The sequence below is a fragment of the Meriones unguiculatus genome, chromosome 11, assembly GCF_030254825.1.
Source record: "Meriones unguiculatus strain TT.TT164.6M chromosome 11, Bangor_MerUng_6.1, whole genome shotgun sequence".
NCBI lineage: Eukaryota > Metazoa > Chordata > Mammalia > Rodentia > Muridae > Meriones > Meriones unguiculatus.
In genome coordinates, this window is record NC_083359.1 from 8,406,295 (window position 1) to 8,422,249 (window position 15,955).

At 53.1% G+C, this 15,955-nt stretch overlaps 1 protein-coding gene across 3 annotated transcripts in view; it reads right to left on the minus strand.

The window, feature by feature from the left end:
• The window catches only part of Pmp22 (peripheral myelin protein 22), a 31,205-nt gene extending 15,700 nt beyond the window's left edge, over window positions 1-15,505 (minus strand). The window contains exons 1-3 of one of the 3 annotated variants that reach the window (XM_021651516.2): window positions 15,322-15,505; window positions 11,270-11,386; window positions 9,975-10,074 (exon numbers count right to left, since the gene is read on the minus strand). In XM_021651516.2, the coding sequence (XP_021507191.2) occupies window positions 9,975-10,074; window positions 11,270-11,347 (178 nt within the window). In that variant the 5' untranslated portion in view covers window positions 11,348-11,386; window positions 15,322-15,505. Of the gene's footprint in view, window positions 1-9,974; window positions 10,075-11,269; window positions 11,387-11,820; window positions 11,967-12,827; window positions 13,020-15,321 lie in introns of those variants that run through there. The other 2 variants (XM_021651515.2, XM_021651517.2) reach the window with 2 other exon arrangements.
• Window positions 15,506-15,955: the final 450 nt, after the last annotated feature.

Genomic DNA, 15,955 nt, shown 5'->3' on the forward strand with positions numbered 1-15,955 from the left:
TCTTCCAGTGAGCTGCCAGGAACCAGGACTACAGACAACTTTCTGTTGTGGGCTGTGGCTAGAGACAGGCCCATCCCCCGGGGCACGCAGGGGATGGTGGAGCTGGAACATCCAAGCTTTCCTTCAAGGTCAGATTCCTACCCAGAGCCAGCTGAGCAGAGGAGGAAATGCATCTGCCCCCTCGGCTGTATTCTTAGCCCAGGGCCTACAGTCTAGTTGGTTAAGAGCTCAGGAAACACGAAGAGTTCATCTGCCTCTGTCAGTATCAGCACGGGGCCGCCTCTATCCCTGACCTCTGGGCAACTCATGAACGGTTTTCTGATTCAAGAAAGAGAGCACACAGAAGTCCAGAATATAGCTGAGTAGACAAGTAACTTGCTTAGCATGCTCAGTGATATCGGTTCTATCTCCAGGATCACCCAAAATAAAAGATAAAAATAATAAATAGCTATGTTGAAAAAGACAGAACACAGATGGGAGATGGAAGAAAGCTAAGGGAGGAGAAAATGACAAAGGCAGGAGTTAGTGTCTCCCATAGGCACAGTGCTGTACTATCTTCAAAGTCACATGACAACCCCAGGAGCAGGACTCCCGCCCCCAAATCCAACCCACCACCATCACACAAAAATCCCCATTTTCCCTTCTTTCTCCGTATGAATGTCATTCCAGAAATAGCTGGGTTTCCAAGCAGCCTCCACCCTGAACAATGTGGCCTCTGCCTCCCCTTCGCCCACCAGCTTGACTGGCCAGAGTTCAGTGTGGGTCCTGACCCAGAGCCTCCACCCCCTCCCCACAGCACACCAGATGACAGTTTGAGATGAGAATCAGGGCCGGGGCTAACTTTGCCCATGACCCCTGCAGCAAGCAAACCAAACAGAAAAGCAAGACATGGCCCTGGGACTCACGGAGGCCACGAGGGCCTCTCTTGGGGCCTTTTCAGCTGGTCATTACGGAGGCGTTTTAGTGGGGAGAACCTGTGGCTGGACATCAGTGAACACAGAATTGCCCAGGGTGTAGAGAGAACCCTCACATCGAGGGACTCCAATGACACCTGATGGCAGGTCGAAGGTCACTAATCCAAAACAATCCAAAAAGCTTAAAAAAATCTGGATCTGACATAGGGTCAAGTTGTTCACCTGATCCAGTGTGATCCGTGAACTTCGAAGATCAACAATTATTCTGCTGGATATGACTCTACATTATATGTAAACACATCTTGTGTTTAGACATGGGTCCCTCACCAAATACAGCGAATGCATATACAAGTGTCCCAGCAGCGAAAGCCACCCCAAATCAGGACCGCGTCCAGCTGCAGACCTTTTGGGTAAGATACTCAACTCACACCAGCATTCAGTTAACTTCACTCCTCACTAAGAGGCGTGCAGAACACACACAAACTAGCTTCTCAAGTCTAACTGTGTGCTCTGACTCCCGTGTTCTTCTGTGCGCTGGGTCTTAGACTGGCATGAGTATACCCATGCACTCGCTGGGGCTTCTGAGCTAGCTGAACAGGAGGAAGGTTCCAACAAGGTTCTGGACCTTGTTGGAAAGTTGCAGAAATAGGGAGCTCTGCAGAGAATGTTTATTCTGAGGCCCAGGCCAAAAAAGCTGATACCAAAAAGGGGGTGTGTGTTCCACATTCCAGTATATCGGCCTCTTTCTGGACACTCACAATAAGTAGTGAGTTATTACAGGCCACAAGAAGCTGTAGTTCTTGTTTGTTTGTTTGTTTGTTTGTTTATATAAGAAAAGCTTGACTGACTTCTGCAGTTTAATATTTTTCAAAATGTTTGACCATGGCAGCTCATTAGAAAACATCCAGTTTGGCCACAGAAGCGGACTAGGGAGAGAGGCAGATTCAGTTGCACATCATGAGCTGTGAGAATGGAGCGTGGTCAAGGAGTGGCTGGGTTATCTCTGATATCTTTGGGTTTTACAGGATCTCCCCATACAATAAAACAGAAGTCCTCTGCCTTTCCCAGCCCCACCAGATGTAGAAAGGCTATCATGGAGACCAGCAGTAGAAAGAACACAGGCACAGTATGCCACCATCCTAGGCACAAAGCCTTTCTGTGTGCCCCAGGTCCCTCGATCGTCCATCTAGTCTCCATGGTCAGCCACCTCCTTGGCTCCATCTGGATCACAATTATAAATGTACAGAGGCCTTGAGACTCTGTCCGTGGGTCCTACCTCAGCACAGACTACTAATAAGACATCAGGGCACATGCCAGTCTGCCCACTTTGCTAGAGGTAGAGCAGTGTAAAGGAGCACGGATTCCTGGGGCCTCGTCAACTTGCTCTTCCACTGCAATGTGCTGCAAGTTCCAGAAAAGCCAACAATGTGCTTGGAGGTCAGAGGCAATGCCCTCCCTGCCAACCCTAGAATTAAAATCCACAAAAGGTAGAGAAGCAGGAAGGAGATGATGGGACACGGAGAGACAGCTTTTCTTTTCTTTTCTTTCTTTCTTTTCTTCTTTCTTTCTTTCTTTCTTTCTTTCTTTCTTTCTTTCTTTCTTTCTTTCTTTCTTTCTTTTTCTTTTTCTACCAGTCAGTCAGCTGAGCCAAACCCCTGGATTCCTCCACAGAGGCAATACAACATCACACTTGCTGCTTACCTACACCATACAGCAGGTGACCCCGGACAATCGCACTAGACCCAGAGAAGCCACGGAAAGGAGGAAACTGCAATCCTCCACGATTTGGAGAGTTCTCAGACAGAACAAAGACTGCTGTCACCCTGTGCTGGTTTAAAGGCCACTAGAAAGATTTCCAGTCCTGAGGGCGAGCAACAGGACACAATATGCCCAAGTCTAGAATAATGGCACAGAGGAAGGCAGCCAGGAATGACTGCCTCCTCCAGACACAAGCTGTGGGCTGAACAAGGGAATTTCTCAAATGGCTTCATCCTATAGGCTTTCTCCCACATCCCAGGCTGCCCCTCTCACATCTCCGTCCTTCACAGACCCCCGTCAAGGCTCAGCTCAGGACTGTGTTCCGCTCTTTCATCCTCCCTTCTCTTCTCGAGCCCCAGGACCCTGACTACTCTCCCTCACCGATTCAATATGTCCAAATGTGGGGATCCATAGCAACTGGTACCTGGGAACCACTAAATCCAAGAGAAACCTTGCTGACACTTCTGAGGAGCCAATCCAGTTCTGGTTTCTAGCCTCCAGTGCCCTGCTTTCCCTCAGCTCTACAAGCTCAGTCCAAGACCCCATTCTGTGCCTGTCTTCTGACCCCACAAACCTAGACACCAATTTCACAATGCTTCCCCCAAGCCCCTACATGTGGTGCAGCAGCAAAGGCTTGCACCAGCCTAACTCTTCCTCCCCTCCTCCGGAACTGGCCAAGCCTCTAGCAGAGCCTTATTGTGGGCTGAATGCAGAACTCTAGGAAGAAGGCCTGGCACAGCTGCTTGTATAACCTTTGTCATCAGGACTGTCACCGTCCATCACTCTCACTGGAGCCCATCACTCCATCTCCTCATTGGTCCCCAAATTAAATTTTCAAAACACCCACCCTTCACTGTGGACAAAGAGGCCTCCTATGACCTGAGCCTTCCTCCTCAGAAACAACTTTTTCCACCTCATTCTGAACTCCACCTTCCACGCTCAAGACTGTTACTTAGTTATACCCATGGCCCCAAAAACTGGGAGCCCCCTGGGACAGAGACCTGGTCTTCATTATGCCATCGGGTGCCCCAATTCCTGGAGTAAAGTCTCCAGTACAGGATGCCCCCCCATATGTGAAGATCACATGGCTGCACTCGCTGGTATCTGCTCGGAACTGAGAAGCTCTCCAGGAAGCTGGGTGTTCCGCAGTATAAACACAGGGTGGGCTCATTGCAGAGCTGTCTCTGGACGGATGGGAAGGGTGGTTGGAGGCTCTTGCATACCAGTGACTGTATTCACAGGCCTTAGGCCCACACGGGCTCCTTTCAGGCCGTCATGCCCTGAGCTCAAGCCGTGACCAAGCTCTCCCTAATCTCAAAATGCAAAGGGTGTTTTCTGGGCTCCAGTGAATCCTGGTTCTTATGAAGCGAGGTCTCACGATGTTATCTATGCATCTCTTACCCTCCCGGGTTCAGGCAGTCCTCTCACCTCAGCCTCACACCTAAAGTTTTTAAGCAGCAAAGACTATGCATGCGCCACAGTAACTCCTAGTTACCAACACCTGGTAAGAAAGTCAAGAGTCAGCCAAAAGTTTGGCTATGAGTCTCAGCATCTGCATTCCCCTGTGGTCTGGTAAGGCTGCTCCCCACTTGGGGGGAGGTGATCAGCAGGGTATTGAAGCAGATGCTGAGACTCAAAGCCAAACTTTGGGCAAAGTGCAGGGAATTTTATGAAAGAAGGGGGGGATAGAAAGACCTGGAGGGGACAGGAGCTCCACAAGGAGAGCAACAGAACCAAAATGATAAAGACCATGCATGGAGATAACCTAGAACCTCTGCACAGATGTAGCACATCAGTGTCCAAGTGGGTTCCCTAGTAATGGGAACAGAGACTGTGTCTGACAAGAACTCAGTGGCTGGCTCTGTAAACACCTTCCCCTGAAGTGGGAACAGCCTTACCAGGCCACAGAGGAAGACAATGCAGCCAGTCCTGATGAGACCTGATAGATTACGGTCAGATGGAAGGGAAGGAGGACCCCCCCATCAGTGGACCGGGGAAGAGGCATGGGAAGAGAAGAGGGAGAGAGGGGGAGAGTGGGAGGGGACTAGGGAGAGGGCTACATCTGGGATACAAAGTTACTAAACTGTAATTAATAAAAAATTAATTAATTAAAAAGTAAAAAAATTATATGAAGCTAAGCAGTGAAAAAAAAAAAGTCAAGAATCAAAATACCACATACCATCCCCTAAATTCTGTTTTTCCCACCAGAGAACCCATGAGATCCTAAAAAATCAAGAGCCATTACTGAAGCAAAGATTATTGGCTGTTCTGGGGAGCCACAAAGATTTTAAATTGTGAAATATGAGCCCATAAGTACAGAAGGCCTTTGGGTTTCCTGAAGTCTGACCCAAAGCTGAGCCACAGCAAGGAAATGCTCTGGTATCCTTGCCAAAATGACAGTGTCATCAAGTGAAAGAGTGATATAAAATCTGGCAACTTTTTGGAGACAGAGACAAGAGACCACCAAGAGCGTTTGGTGGAACCGATGCTAGCAAGATGTATATTTTTCACTTTCCACCCCAAGCAATGCCACCCACAACCTTCTGACTTCCATGTGTTTGTTGCTGTCATTTAGAATAGAAAAGAAGGGCAAAGACGGCTTGCTGCCTTCTGGTCTGGCCCCCATCCACCCTCTGAGACAGAGAGTTCCTCTGCAACAGAGAGATCCAATTTCACCAGAGAGCCTGCAGGGCATCTCCAACCACTGTGAAGGCAATGTATGCCTGTGTGTCTGGTTATTCCCTTCATGTTCATGTTCTGGGTTGAGTAGACAATTTGTAAAGTCAAAGATGTCTCGAGAAGGAACACACACACGAACACACACACACACACACACACACACACACACACGTGCACACACGAATGCAAGCTCCAGCCCCTCATGATCCTAATCCTATGTTCTGTTCCCTTTCATGGCTCCTGGTGAGCCTACTGCTCTCTTCTCTTTTCTGGGCACACCACAAGTGCAACAGAGAGCTGTGGGTGAAGTAATGGGGACAGGGAATAGCAAGGAAGAGGGGCAGGATGTGGAAAGAAGAGAGGAGAATCCTGAAGTGGGGTGTTTACATCCAAGGAACAAAGGAAATGCTGAAATCCTATGGTGAAAGCTAATTCCCCTGGGCCATGCCAAGGCTGTCACTGGAAAATGAGGGCCAGTAGGCCTCACAGCTTAGAAAACCAAGTGCTGGAACCAGGTTTTATTCTTTAGAATTTCATCCTGGATTCACCTTGGAAAACCAATCACAGAGGAACAAGAAAAGATGGAAGCCATCTAGTCTGAAGCTGCCTCGGTGGCTCTGACAAGTAAGGGGACTGTGACTGTGAACATTAGAGGATGGGGTGACTCATAAACCCTGAGATCCCGAGAAGGGGAAGAATCACACACAGGAAAGACTCCAGCTAAGGGGCAGGCAGGGTGCTGAAGCACCATTCGCTAAGATACCAGACGGTGGCAAAGATGGCCAAGGAGGAAGATGCAGGGTGACTCCGGTGGAGACTTGGGTGGTGCCCGCACAAACAGTGGGCAGAACTGTCCGGCAGGCAGCTGCAAACAGGGGTCTGGAACTTGAGAGAGAAAACCGGACTAGAAGAAAACAAAGATCCACCTATGGACTTTAAGACTTCACTACACTTGAAAACAGAAAATGGAGGAAAAGATCATGGGGAGCTAAGAAGGGAGGGCGGGAGGGAAGGAAGAAGGTAGGAAAGGGGAAGAGGGAAGAAGGGAGGAAGAGAGAGAAAAAAGAAGAGTGAGAGGGAGGGAGGAAGGGAGGGATAAGGAGAGAAAGGAAGAGAAGGGTGGGGAAAGAGAGATTTCCCACAGTTCTACTCCATTTCTCTGCCTTCTTATAAACCAGTAAGGCATGATCTGGTAACTAAGCTGCAACTAAAGAAAGAAACAGATGACTGTTTCCAGGCACCTTCCTTTAAAAGAGGAAAGAAAGAATCCATTCTATCTTTCTGGCTTTGTTTACCCTAGCAGGAGATCAATCTGTGGGTTGCAACCCCTTTGCGGGCCAAACAACCCTTTTGTGGGTGTCATCTAAGACACACAAAACACAGATTCACACATTACGATTCATAGCAGCAGCAAAATCACAGTTATGAAGTAGCTGTTATGGTTACGGTTGTTAATGTTATGGTTGGGGGTCACCACAACATGAGGAACATAAGGTCACCACAACAGAAGATTGCAGCATTAGGAAGGTTGAGAACTGCTGGTGTAGGACATGGAGGAGAGAGCCGCAGCTCTGTCAGCCTTTACATCAACGCAGATGAGAGCCAGCTCCAAGAGATGGCAAAGAAATGAGCTAGGCGGCGCCCAGCTCTCTAAGAACGTCACCAAACCCATGCACCTCCAGGGCTGCCGTGCTCTGACTTTGCTAAAAGAGGTGGATGTAGCCTCATTTGTGGCACTAACATCTGTTAGGTGTTCTGCCTGATGGAGTCGTTCCTAATACTAACCAGCCCACGGGTCTGCTATGTCCTTTCTTCTTGGAGTAGGTCACCGCCCGGCATACCTCCCCACTTGCCTGTACTTACTTAAACCCTGCCTACCCTTTGGGGGATGGATCATGTTCCGCCTCCCACTAGAGATTGTCCTTCCACTTCCTCCCTGAGCTCCAGCGCTGTCTGCCTGCCCCCTCTCCTCGGGCACCTGGCCCCATGGGTCTCGAGTGACTCATGCCCCCCCCCCCATATCCCCAGACTCCTCAATGAGATTCGGCATCAGGAAGAGCGAGACCCCGAAGCCTTGGCGTGGGCCCCATAGAGTCTGTTTTCACCTCTGCCTGCATCAGGAATCAGGCAGGGGCCAGAAACTAACTGAATCAGTTTAGAAAAACTGAGACGGTGCAAAGAGGTTGGGGACATGAGTAAGACACGTAAAAGTAGCTCCAGCACAAAGATGTCGCTTTGAGAAAAGGCCTGACACACCTTCAGGCTTGACAGCTAGCCTAGATACCAGGCTGCCTCAGAGTACACTCAGGCAGGCCCCACCCGTAAGGCAGTGGCTTCAAGGACAACAAACGCAGGTCCCTGAAAGAGGGTAGAGCACGTCAGTGTCCCTTCAGAGGAACAGTGGGTTTGAGCTTAAATAGTGGCATGCGGCTGTGGTGTCCCAGCTACTCAAGGAAGCTGAGGCAGGGGGATTACCTTGCGCTCAGGAATTCAAGAGCAACTGCGGCTGCAGCAGAATCCCATGGGAGGTGGGGGAGCCCATCATGGAAATGGAAGCACACACCTGATACGTATCCTTTACAGAGCTCTATCAATAACTACTGCTTCAAAAACCACGCCTCCAACACTCTAAGAACAGGCGATTCCTTTAAGTCTGAGAACTGAACCCGCTGCATCCACAAAGGCAGCCCGGTGCTTTCAGAGGCCCGGGGGACTGATCACTCAGAGCTTAGGCTGTAACACGCTGACACACCAGGAAGACGTCAGCAGGGCTAATCACCACTCCGGAGGTTTAAGTGGAAACTCCTAATTTAGAGTAAGCCGGAGCGAAAGCAAGCTCGGCTTTCGGAGGGCATTTTCTGAGTATCTTGGAAGCCCATTGTTGTCAGAGCTATGGCCTGGGGTTCCCAGAAAAGCCACCAAGCAAGCATGCTTGGATCCGCACTAACAAACCGAGCCGAGCCACTGTAGGCTGGCCCAGGAAGAGGAATTTGCCAGGCATGGAGACGTTGAGAGGCACGCCTACCTCTTTAAAACAGCACTAGTGTCTGTTTAAGTTATTCTTCTGGCATCAGGGACAGCGATTTAACTGAGCGGGAAGATGCAGGGTTTGGGCCAGATGCAGCTTCCATTCTCTCTTGTAGGCAGTTTGTGCACAACTTAGCAGCTCCTCTGCCTCCTTGTTTCGGCTGAAACTCAGGCGGTTTTAATATGCCTGCCAAAACTGCTCCCTTCCGGGCCTTAGAGTCTTGAGTTCCGTGCCAACCCCACGTGGCCAGATGCCACTTGGGGACAGCGCCTGTGGACACGAGGCCCAAAGCCCCAGAGAAAGCGGACTTTTGCTGGCTGCCTTGCCACTCAGGATCACTAGGTGGCAGTGGAGAGCCGGGAGCGGCGCACCGGGAATGTGCAGGGCACTTCTGCGGGCTGTAGGTCGAAAGCTGACGCTGTGGCTTTGGGGAACCGAGAGCATTCTCATCCCATCCTCGGGCACTCAGGAACACTGTGAATTCACTCACCCGCCAACTCACCATGCAGCCTCTTGGGTGGTTTCACTTTAGTGTGCCCCACGCCCCCAGAGGAAGTGCTACCCATTTCAAAGGACAGGGTCTTTTGCCCTGGCCCCGGCCCCAGAACGGTGAAAATTTAAAACAGCTCTTCACCCGTCCTCAATACAAGCATGTTACCAGTTCCCATTTCTACCGAGCCTAAGATCTTTCGTTTGCAACCCTTCAATGATACACCTGTAGAGTCTATAGTTAAAAAAATCCTAACCAAGAAAGTGGATTGCACAGAGCTGAGAAGCATTTCACTGTCTGCTCTGTGGTGGTTTCTCTCATTGAGGGAACCAATGAGAGAACATGAGAGAGTCGTTTTCAGTAAGATTGGAAGCTGTCCTTAACTGGCCTTTCAAAGCCAGACTTCCAGGCCTCCCTGGGGCCAGGACACATCCTTGGGAACACAAGACCAAGTCTTGGCAGAAATCTCATTTCTACACTCCCACCAGCACAGCCCGGCTCTGCTGAGCACTGCTAGCATTCCCTCAGTTTCATCTGCAGCCTGGTTTCCAACACCCCACACCCAAAGATGCTGAGCGCAAAGGAGAAACAGTCTGTGGAGAAGGGCCCACAGCCAGGCTCAGCTTATGAGGCTAAATGATACCACAGAGGCCTGAGACCCTAGAGAGGCAGTCTGGGAACCCAGACCTGTCCAGGCCATCTGCAGGAAGGCCCCATTGGCTGCCGTTGCAGAAGGAAGGCGCAGGACGTTTCTGATGGAGATGGCCCCCAAACCACAAAACGTCCACAGCATCACCCGTTGCCATGGGGTCTACTTCTGGCGTCCTGTCACCTTCTCTGCTTACCTGTGTCCGTATTTCTCTACCCACAATGAACATTACGAAAAGTGACTGGGACAAGAGGAAGGCATGGCTCAGGTGGAGTCAAAGCCACACTGAAGACTCCCTCAGGAGACCTCCATCCCCTTCCTCTCCTCTTGGTTTCCTGGCTCCGTGCCCCACCCAGTAGGGCCTTTCTAGACCAGAAGCTCAAGAACTGATGTTCTCAGGTGCAAAAGAAGACCCCTCAGGGCCAGTCTACCCAAGGCATAAAACCAGTCTCTCACCGCTCGCTGAGGATGAGTAGCAGTGCTGGACGGCTCCCAGGGAGGACGTGGTACAGTTCTGCCAGAGGTCAGTCGTGTGTCCATTGCCCACGAGCCATTGCTGGAAACAGTCAGACAGCCCCAGTCAGTGAATCGGGTGAGGAGCGGGGGAGAAAAGGAGCAGGGTGAGGGATGGCGGAACAGCCTCATGGCCGGGGGGGGGTGCCCTTCCAACACCCAGACACACACACATATGCTACTACACGCAGAGGTGTGTGACATAGTGGGAACCAGGAACTTGCCCAAAGACAACTAACTGCGCTCAAGCTCCACCCCCCTACCCCACCTTCTGGGTGCCATTCCTAGCCATGGCCTCTCTAACCCCCCCACACACACAGGGGTGGGGGGGAGGAGGCATCAGGGTCTTATGCAGCCCAGGCTGTCCTCAAACTCTCTCTATGGCCAAGAATGATCTTGGGTTTCTGATCCTCCTGCTTCTACCTCAGGAAGCACTGAAACTTCAGGTGTGCGCTCCCGCTCACAGGCTCATGCCTCGCTGGGCGCTGAAGCCCTGTCTTCTGGCACGCCAAAGCATTGTTCCAGCTAAGCTTATCATTTCCACTGCTGCCAAGATCAGCCTCGGCAGAACTCATGTTTAAGTTGTGGTGAGGTTAACAGATCCCAAACCTACTTCTCAGATCCCAAACACACTTGCAACCTGCCTCACACTGAGACATTAAAGCCGGGAGCGCGCATCTTCCTCCGCAAGAGGGCAAATTTTAAGTGAATTAACCCACTGTGCGCGACAGCTCCGCAACCAGCTTCTTCCCTGCCCAGCCCCCACCAGTGGAGACTGTAAGACACTACAGTCCCCTGCAATTATGGCTAGAGACTTGCAGAGTTTTTTCCAGAGAAGTAGATGTTAACCTGATAACTCCAAGTCCTAGAGACTTTTACAAATGAAACAACTCGTCTGAGCTATAATTGGGGGGTTCCACTGAGTTCCTCGAGGAAGCTGCATCAAGGAACAGAAGGCCGCCTAATTTTCTCAACTGGGGGGCCAGGAACCACGGGTCGGCCCTGGAAGCCTTTGGCTCAGAGGCCCAAGCACTTAAGTTCTTCCAGCCCGTGTTCACTTCCTATCCCTGACGGTTGGTCTAACTTTCTCAGAGAACTGAAGAGAAGTCCCGGGGCCTCTGGGACGTCCAGCTGTCTGCAAATGTCCTTTCAGTTTGGCACTCCGCTGGGAACCCAGAGCAGGGAGAGCGGCGGCCCCGCGGGGACCCTCCCCTGCCCGCCCCCCCGCCCGCACTCACGCTGACGATGGTGGAGACGAACAGCAGTACCAGCACCGCGACGTGGAGGAACAGGATCCCCAACAAGAGTAGAAGCATGGTGGCTGGGATTTGGGCTCGGGATCGGTGGAGCGGTGCCTGCGAGGAAAGGGAGGCGGGTGTGAGTCCGCGGGCCCAGGACCCGGACCCGGCTGGCCGGGAGGGGGCGGCAGCCACCATCCGTATCCCCTCCCAGCGCCCGCCCGCGGTCCAACATCTTTCGCCTTTGGAACAAAACAAGCAAGTGGTACGCACGTCTCGATCGCCGCGGGAGGCGCGCGGAGGAGAGGAGTTTCCAGAACCCTGAGCGGAGGCCAGAGCAAGCCTCCGCCCAGCCCGGGCGCCTCTCGGGGACCCGTGGGACTCAGGAGGCCACGGAGGCCACGTCCCTGCCCGAGTCACGGGGCGGGTTCCCCCGGGGGGCGGGAGGCTCAGCGGGCGGCGCCAGGATCGCCGCCGGCAGCGGCCGGGGGTCGCCCGCCGCCCGAGGCTGCTTTCCCAGACCCCAGCGCGCCCCGCGTTCCGTTACTTGCCTCCAAGTTTCCACCGGGTTTGGCCCGCGGAGACGAGCCGCCCCGCCCCCGGCTCGGCCTAGGCGCTGGCGGCTGGCAAGCCGGAGAGCAGGCGGGCTGGAGGACTGCCCGGAGGACTGCCTGCCCGGCTCCAGAGCTTCCCGCGCGCGCGCGCGGGCCCGCGTCCTCCCTGCGCCCCGGGGGGCTAAGGGCCTTCGGTCCCCTTAGCTCCACGAGCGTCCCCCTGGGCTGCTGAGTTCGCCGCACCCAAGGCCCCTACGCGGACCCCGTCCAGTCCCCCGTCCCGAGTGGATGCGCCAGAAGTCCCAACTCGGGGTGCCGCTGACGCGTAAAAGAGAATTCTCAAACTCGGGTCAAAGCTGGCAAGACCTGTTCCCGAGGTCCGGAGATCCTGTTCCCCCACCCCACCCCCCGCGTCACAGACTCGAGGGAGCTGAAGCTCGGGTGACGTGATAGCGAATACAGCTGTGAAAGACTGGCTACAGCTGGGCGGGCCGGTTAAGGACAGAACCCTGGGCCAGGGAGCCTTGTAAATCAGTTTTGACAACTGCTCCATCCCACACACCTCCACTTTCCTCCCAAGGAGCACATCGAAAACAAGAACTCAGGAATGCGCGTTAGATATAAGCAGGAGTTCCCCCGGGATTTCAAAATTAATTAATTAATTAATTAGTTAATTAATTAATTAAATTCTATCGGGCGGCTTCAAGCCGCAGGGAGCAAGAGCGCGAGAGGACCTGACGGGCCAGAAGTCCGAGATACTATCCAAGGTATTTCAATGGCAAGGCCGCCCAGCCACCCTCTATTCGGACGCCGCCACCACCCCGAGGTCTGAACGCCTCGGGGAAGTCCTAGGTGTGTCCCTCCGGTAGGCTAGGAAGGCAGCGGCCAGGGGTCTCGGGGCTCCTGCCGCCAGGAGGCCCTGTCCGCACTCCAGGCGCGCCATCTCCAGAAGAGATGCCCGGGTTTAGCGCCCACCACCTCCTCCGCTTTCCCTACCGACTTACTTGCGGTTCAGGGGGACGGCTGTCTCAGAGCAGAGTGGCCTCGGGCACAAACTCGGGTGCGACCTCTGGGCAGCTGTCTTAGCTGTGCTTCGGGGCTGCGCGAGCGAGCGAGCGAGCTAGCGCGCGCAGAGCAAAGCAAGGGGCCGGAGGGAGGCTCCCGGCATTCCCCTTTAACGGGAACTACGCCCTGTTTGCGTCGAGGCTGAAGGGTGTGTCCCAGGGTCAGCTTGTGCGGGAGGGCGGGCCTCCCCGAGGAGAGGGGGCAGGAGGGCGGGGCGCCGAGCGCCAGAGACAGTTACTTGGACTAAAAGACACCTCCGAAAAAAGCAGATCTCTGCAAAACCTTGACTTTTCCCCCCGAGCTTCTCACCTCCCACCTCCCCGAGCTCTGTGGTACTTGTGTCCTGTTGACCAATAAACTGTACCTTCGACCCCTGAGCCCTCAACCCTCATGGATTGACATCCCTGCAAGCGCGCAATGCTGGGTGTCCGGAGCACGGAAGCGGACTGTGCCCACATGGGGACTGAGGCTAGATCCTCGCTCCTATCAGCACACTTGGCTTGCCCTTAGGTCATAACTGGGCTAGTCCTCAGACCATCCATCCTCATTATCCCCATTTGAACCTAGAAAGTGCGCTGGTTTCCTGGGATTCAGCGAGCATATCTAGAGGGCCCTTCTGGGACCTGAATGGGGGTGAAGGGGGGATGGAAAGCCAGGCTGACAAATAGACAGGGAGCCTCAGGATCGGGCTCCTCCTAGGCTTGGCAAAACCAGATTACAACCTCATATACGCTCCATTAGAAGTTTGCCTGAGGCACTCTGGCCTGGCTCCCAGCCTTGGCTGGAGTCCTGGCCACGGGGTAGGGGCTGAGGGAAGTGGCCATCTGAGGTGCGGGAAGAGCAGCAGCCGGAGAAACTAGCTGATTCATGGCTGCCTGAGTGTGGCCCGCCCAGAGTTAAGGAGGGAGAGGCTGGCTGGCCAGCTCCTCTTGGAGATGTGCCCAAAGAGCCATCAGGTCACCTGTACCGGCTGACTGAGCAAGGAGCCCGTGCGTTAAAGTCTCTATCGCACATCTAAGACCCTCCCTGCCTGTTAAGACCCGTGTGTCATGAAGCCCTAGATGACTCAGATAGTTGCTTATTATTTTGCCATTTGAAGGTAGCCGCTATTTAAACTCATTGTATATGTTCTTGCTCATTAAGTAAAATAAATAAATAAATAATAAATAAATAAATAAATCAGTAAATGTGAAGAATTCTTCAGACAATGATCCTTTAAAGTTTCTCATCGGATTAAAAAGAATACCTGTGGCATTTTAATTCAGTGCCCTGCCGGTGCCAGCTGTTTGACCTGGGCTTGGCACACCGGGGATGCGGGGCAGTGTGGTGCAGTGGTGGAGGCCTAAGCTCTGCACCCAGGGGCACACCTGACCAGCCGGATTCCTCCTGCTGCCAGCATTCACTGCGCTCTGGTGTTTTTGTCTGGGAAGAGCTGCTGCTGCCTGCATCGGAGGGTGTGGTGATCTTTAAAGATGCTCTCAGAGCCATTAGCGCTCTGTCTGTCTGGAAGGAAATGCAGGCCCTGTCCCCAAACGCACCACTGTTGTAAGGATAACGAATTTACCGCTCACCACCCTTCAAGGCAAACCTGTCTGCCTCTGCACTAAGACAGATTAGAAAATACCCAGAGTTTCACGGCTGCATGAGACCGCACATGGCCAGAGAGTGACCGAGGAAATGGGAATAAGTCTTCTGTTTCATGGGTCGCTTTCATACGTTAGCTGTGTCCTGGAGGTCACTGCTGGGCTCCTACTTACTTAGAGCCACACTTATTCCAGGCATTCTCGGTGGCACCATATTTAACTCTGGGTTCTCTTCCCTTTCTATTCCTTAGGTAAACTTTTAAAGGCAGTCTAATCTACATCTTGAAAAGAGGATGGTTGTAGCCACATTTCCAGCCTGCTCCTCCCCCCTCCTTTTTTTTTTTTTTAAACTCGGTATTTCAGTCAACAGTCACCTAGGTCATAGCCACACGACAAGCTGCCAGAAAGGTGACCCCCTTCTGTCCCTGGATGCCTCTTGCTTCCTCACCAGTTCCCAGTGCCAGAAAGAGAATGCTCCTGGGGGGATGCTGAGTAAGCTTGGCCACACCCAGAGCCTGCCAGCCACAGGTGGAAGTGGCCACGTACCAACCCCAATGCCAGCTGTGTGAATACTGCCTCTTCATCCTAGGGTAGGGCCGTGTAGGTCCCCCTTTTCCTTCCAGGCTGGATGTGCTCAGGCCCTGGATGCTCTCAGACCACTCCCTTGCCTCCCCAACCAAATACACCCCCGGGTTTAAAGCAGGGACTTAACAACCGAGTCCCTGTTACTCCCAGGACCCAGGCGCTGTCTCCGCTACAGTTGTTTCCGTTTGCAGGTTGCACCGGGTGGGGACTGAGCCCCCCTCTAAAGTGCAGCTGCCCAGAGGCACCATTTGCCAGTAAAACTCACCAGACTAACGGTGCAACCCCTTCCTCCACACAGATCTCTTTGCAGTCGAGTGCAAAGGACAGATAGCAAGTCCTCTCCACAAGACGGCAGACGCCCACAGCCGACAGGGCCCTGAGCTCTGCTGCTCCCAGCCGGGCGCCCTGGGTTGTTCTCTGGTGGAGCTCCCTGTAACTGACGCTGGGCTAGGCGTCTTTCCAGTTTATTCAGGGGCTGGTCCAATGCTGGGATATGTCATGGTGGCCTGAGAGGTTCTCAGCCTCTACTATTTAAAGAGACAGTGTCCAGCCTGGGTTTCCTCCAGAATAAAGTGATCCCAAGAGGCCCTGCAGGAAATGGAGAACTTGGGATGGGTTTGGGGTGTTCCTGAATCTGAGAGCCCGGGGCTGTTCTCCCTGGAAACGCTGGTCTGTGTTCAAGCAAAGAGGCCCAGCCCACCCTTAGCAGGCTCTCTCCTTCACTCTGTGGATCCTACAGGATTGAAATCTACTGTAGTGGCTACACAGTGCAAGAGCAGCAACATCCTCGCACAGCGCTCCGACATGGCACAAATCCCTCCCTCGGCATCGGACCAGGGGACCAAATACGTCAGCGCTACCCAAGCCGGGTCACTCTGCTGTGTGTCCAGTTAGCGAGA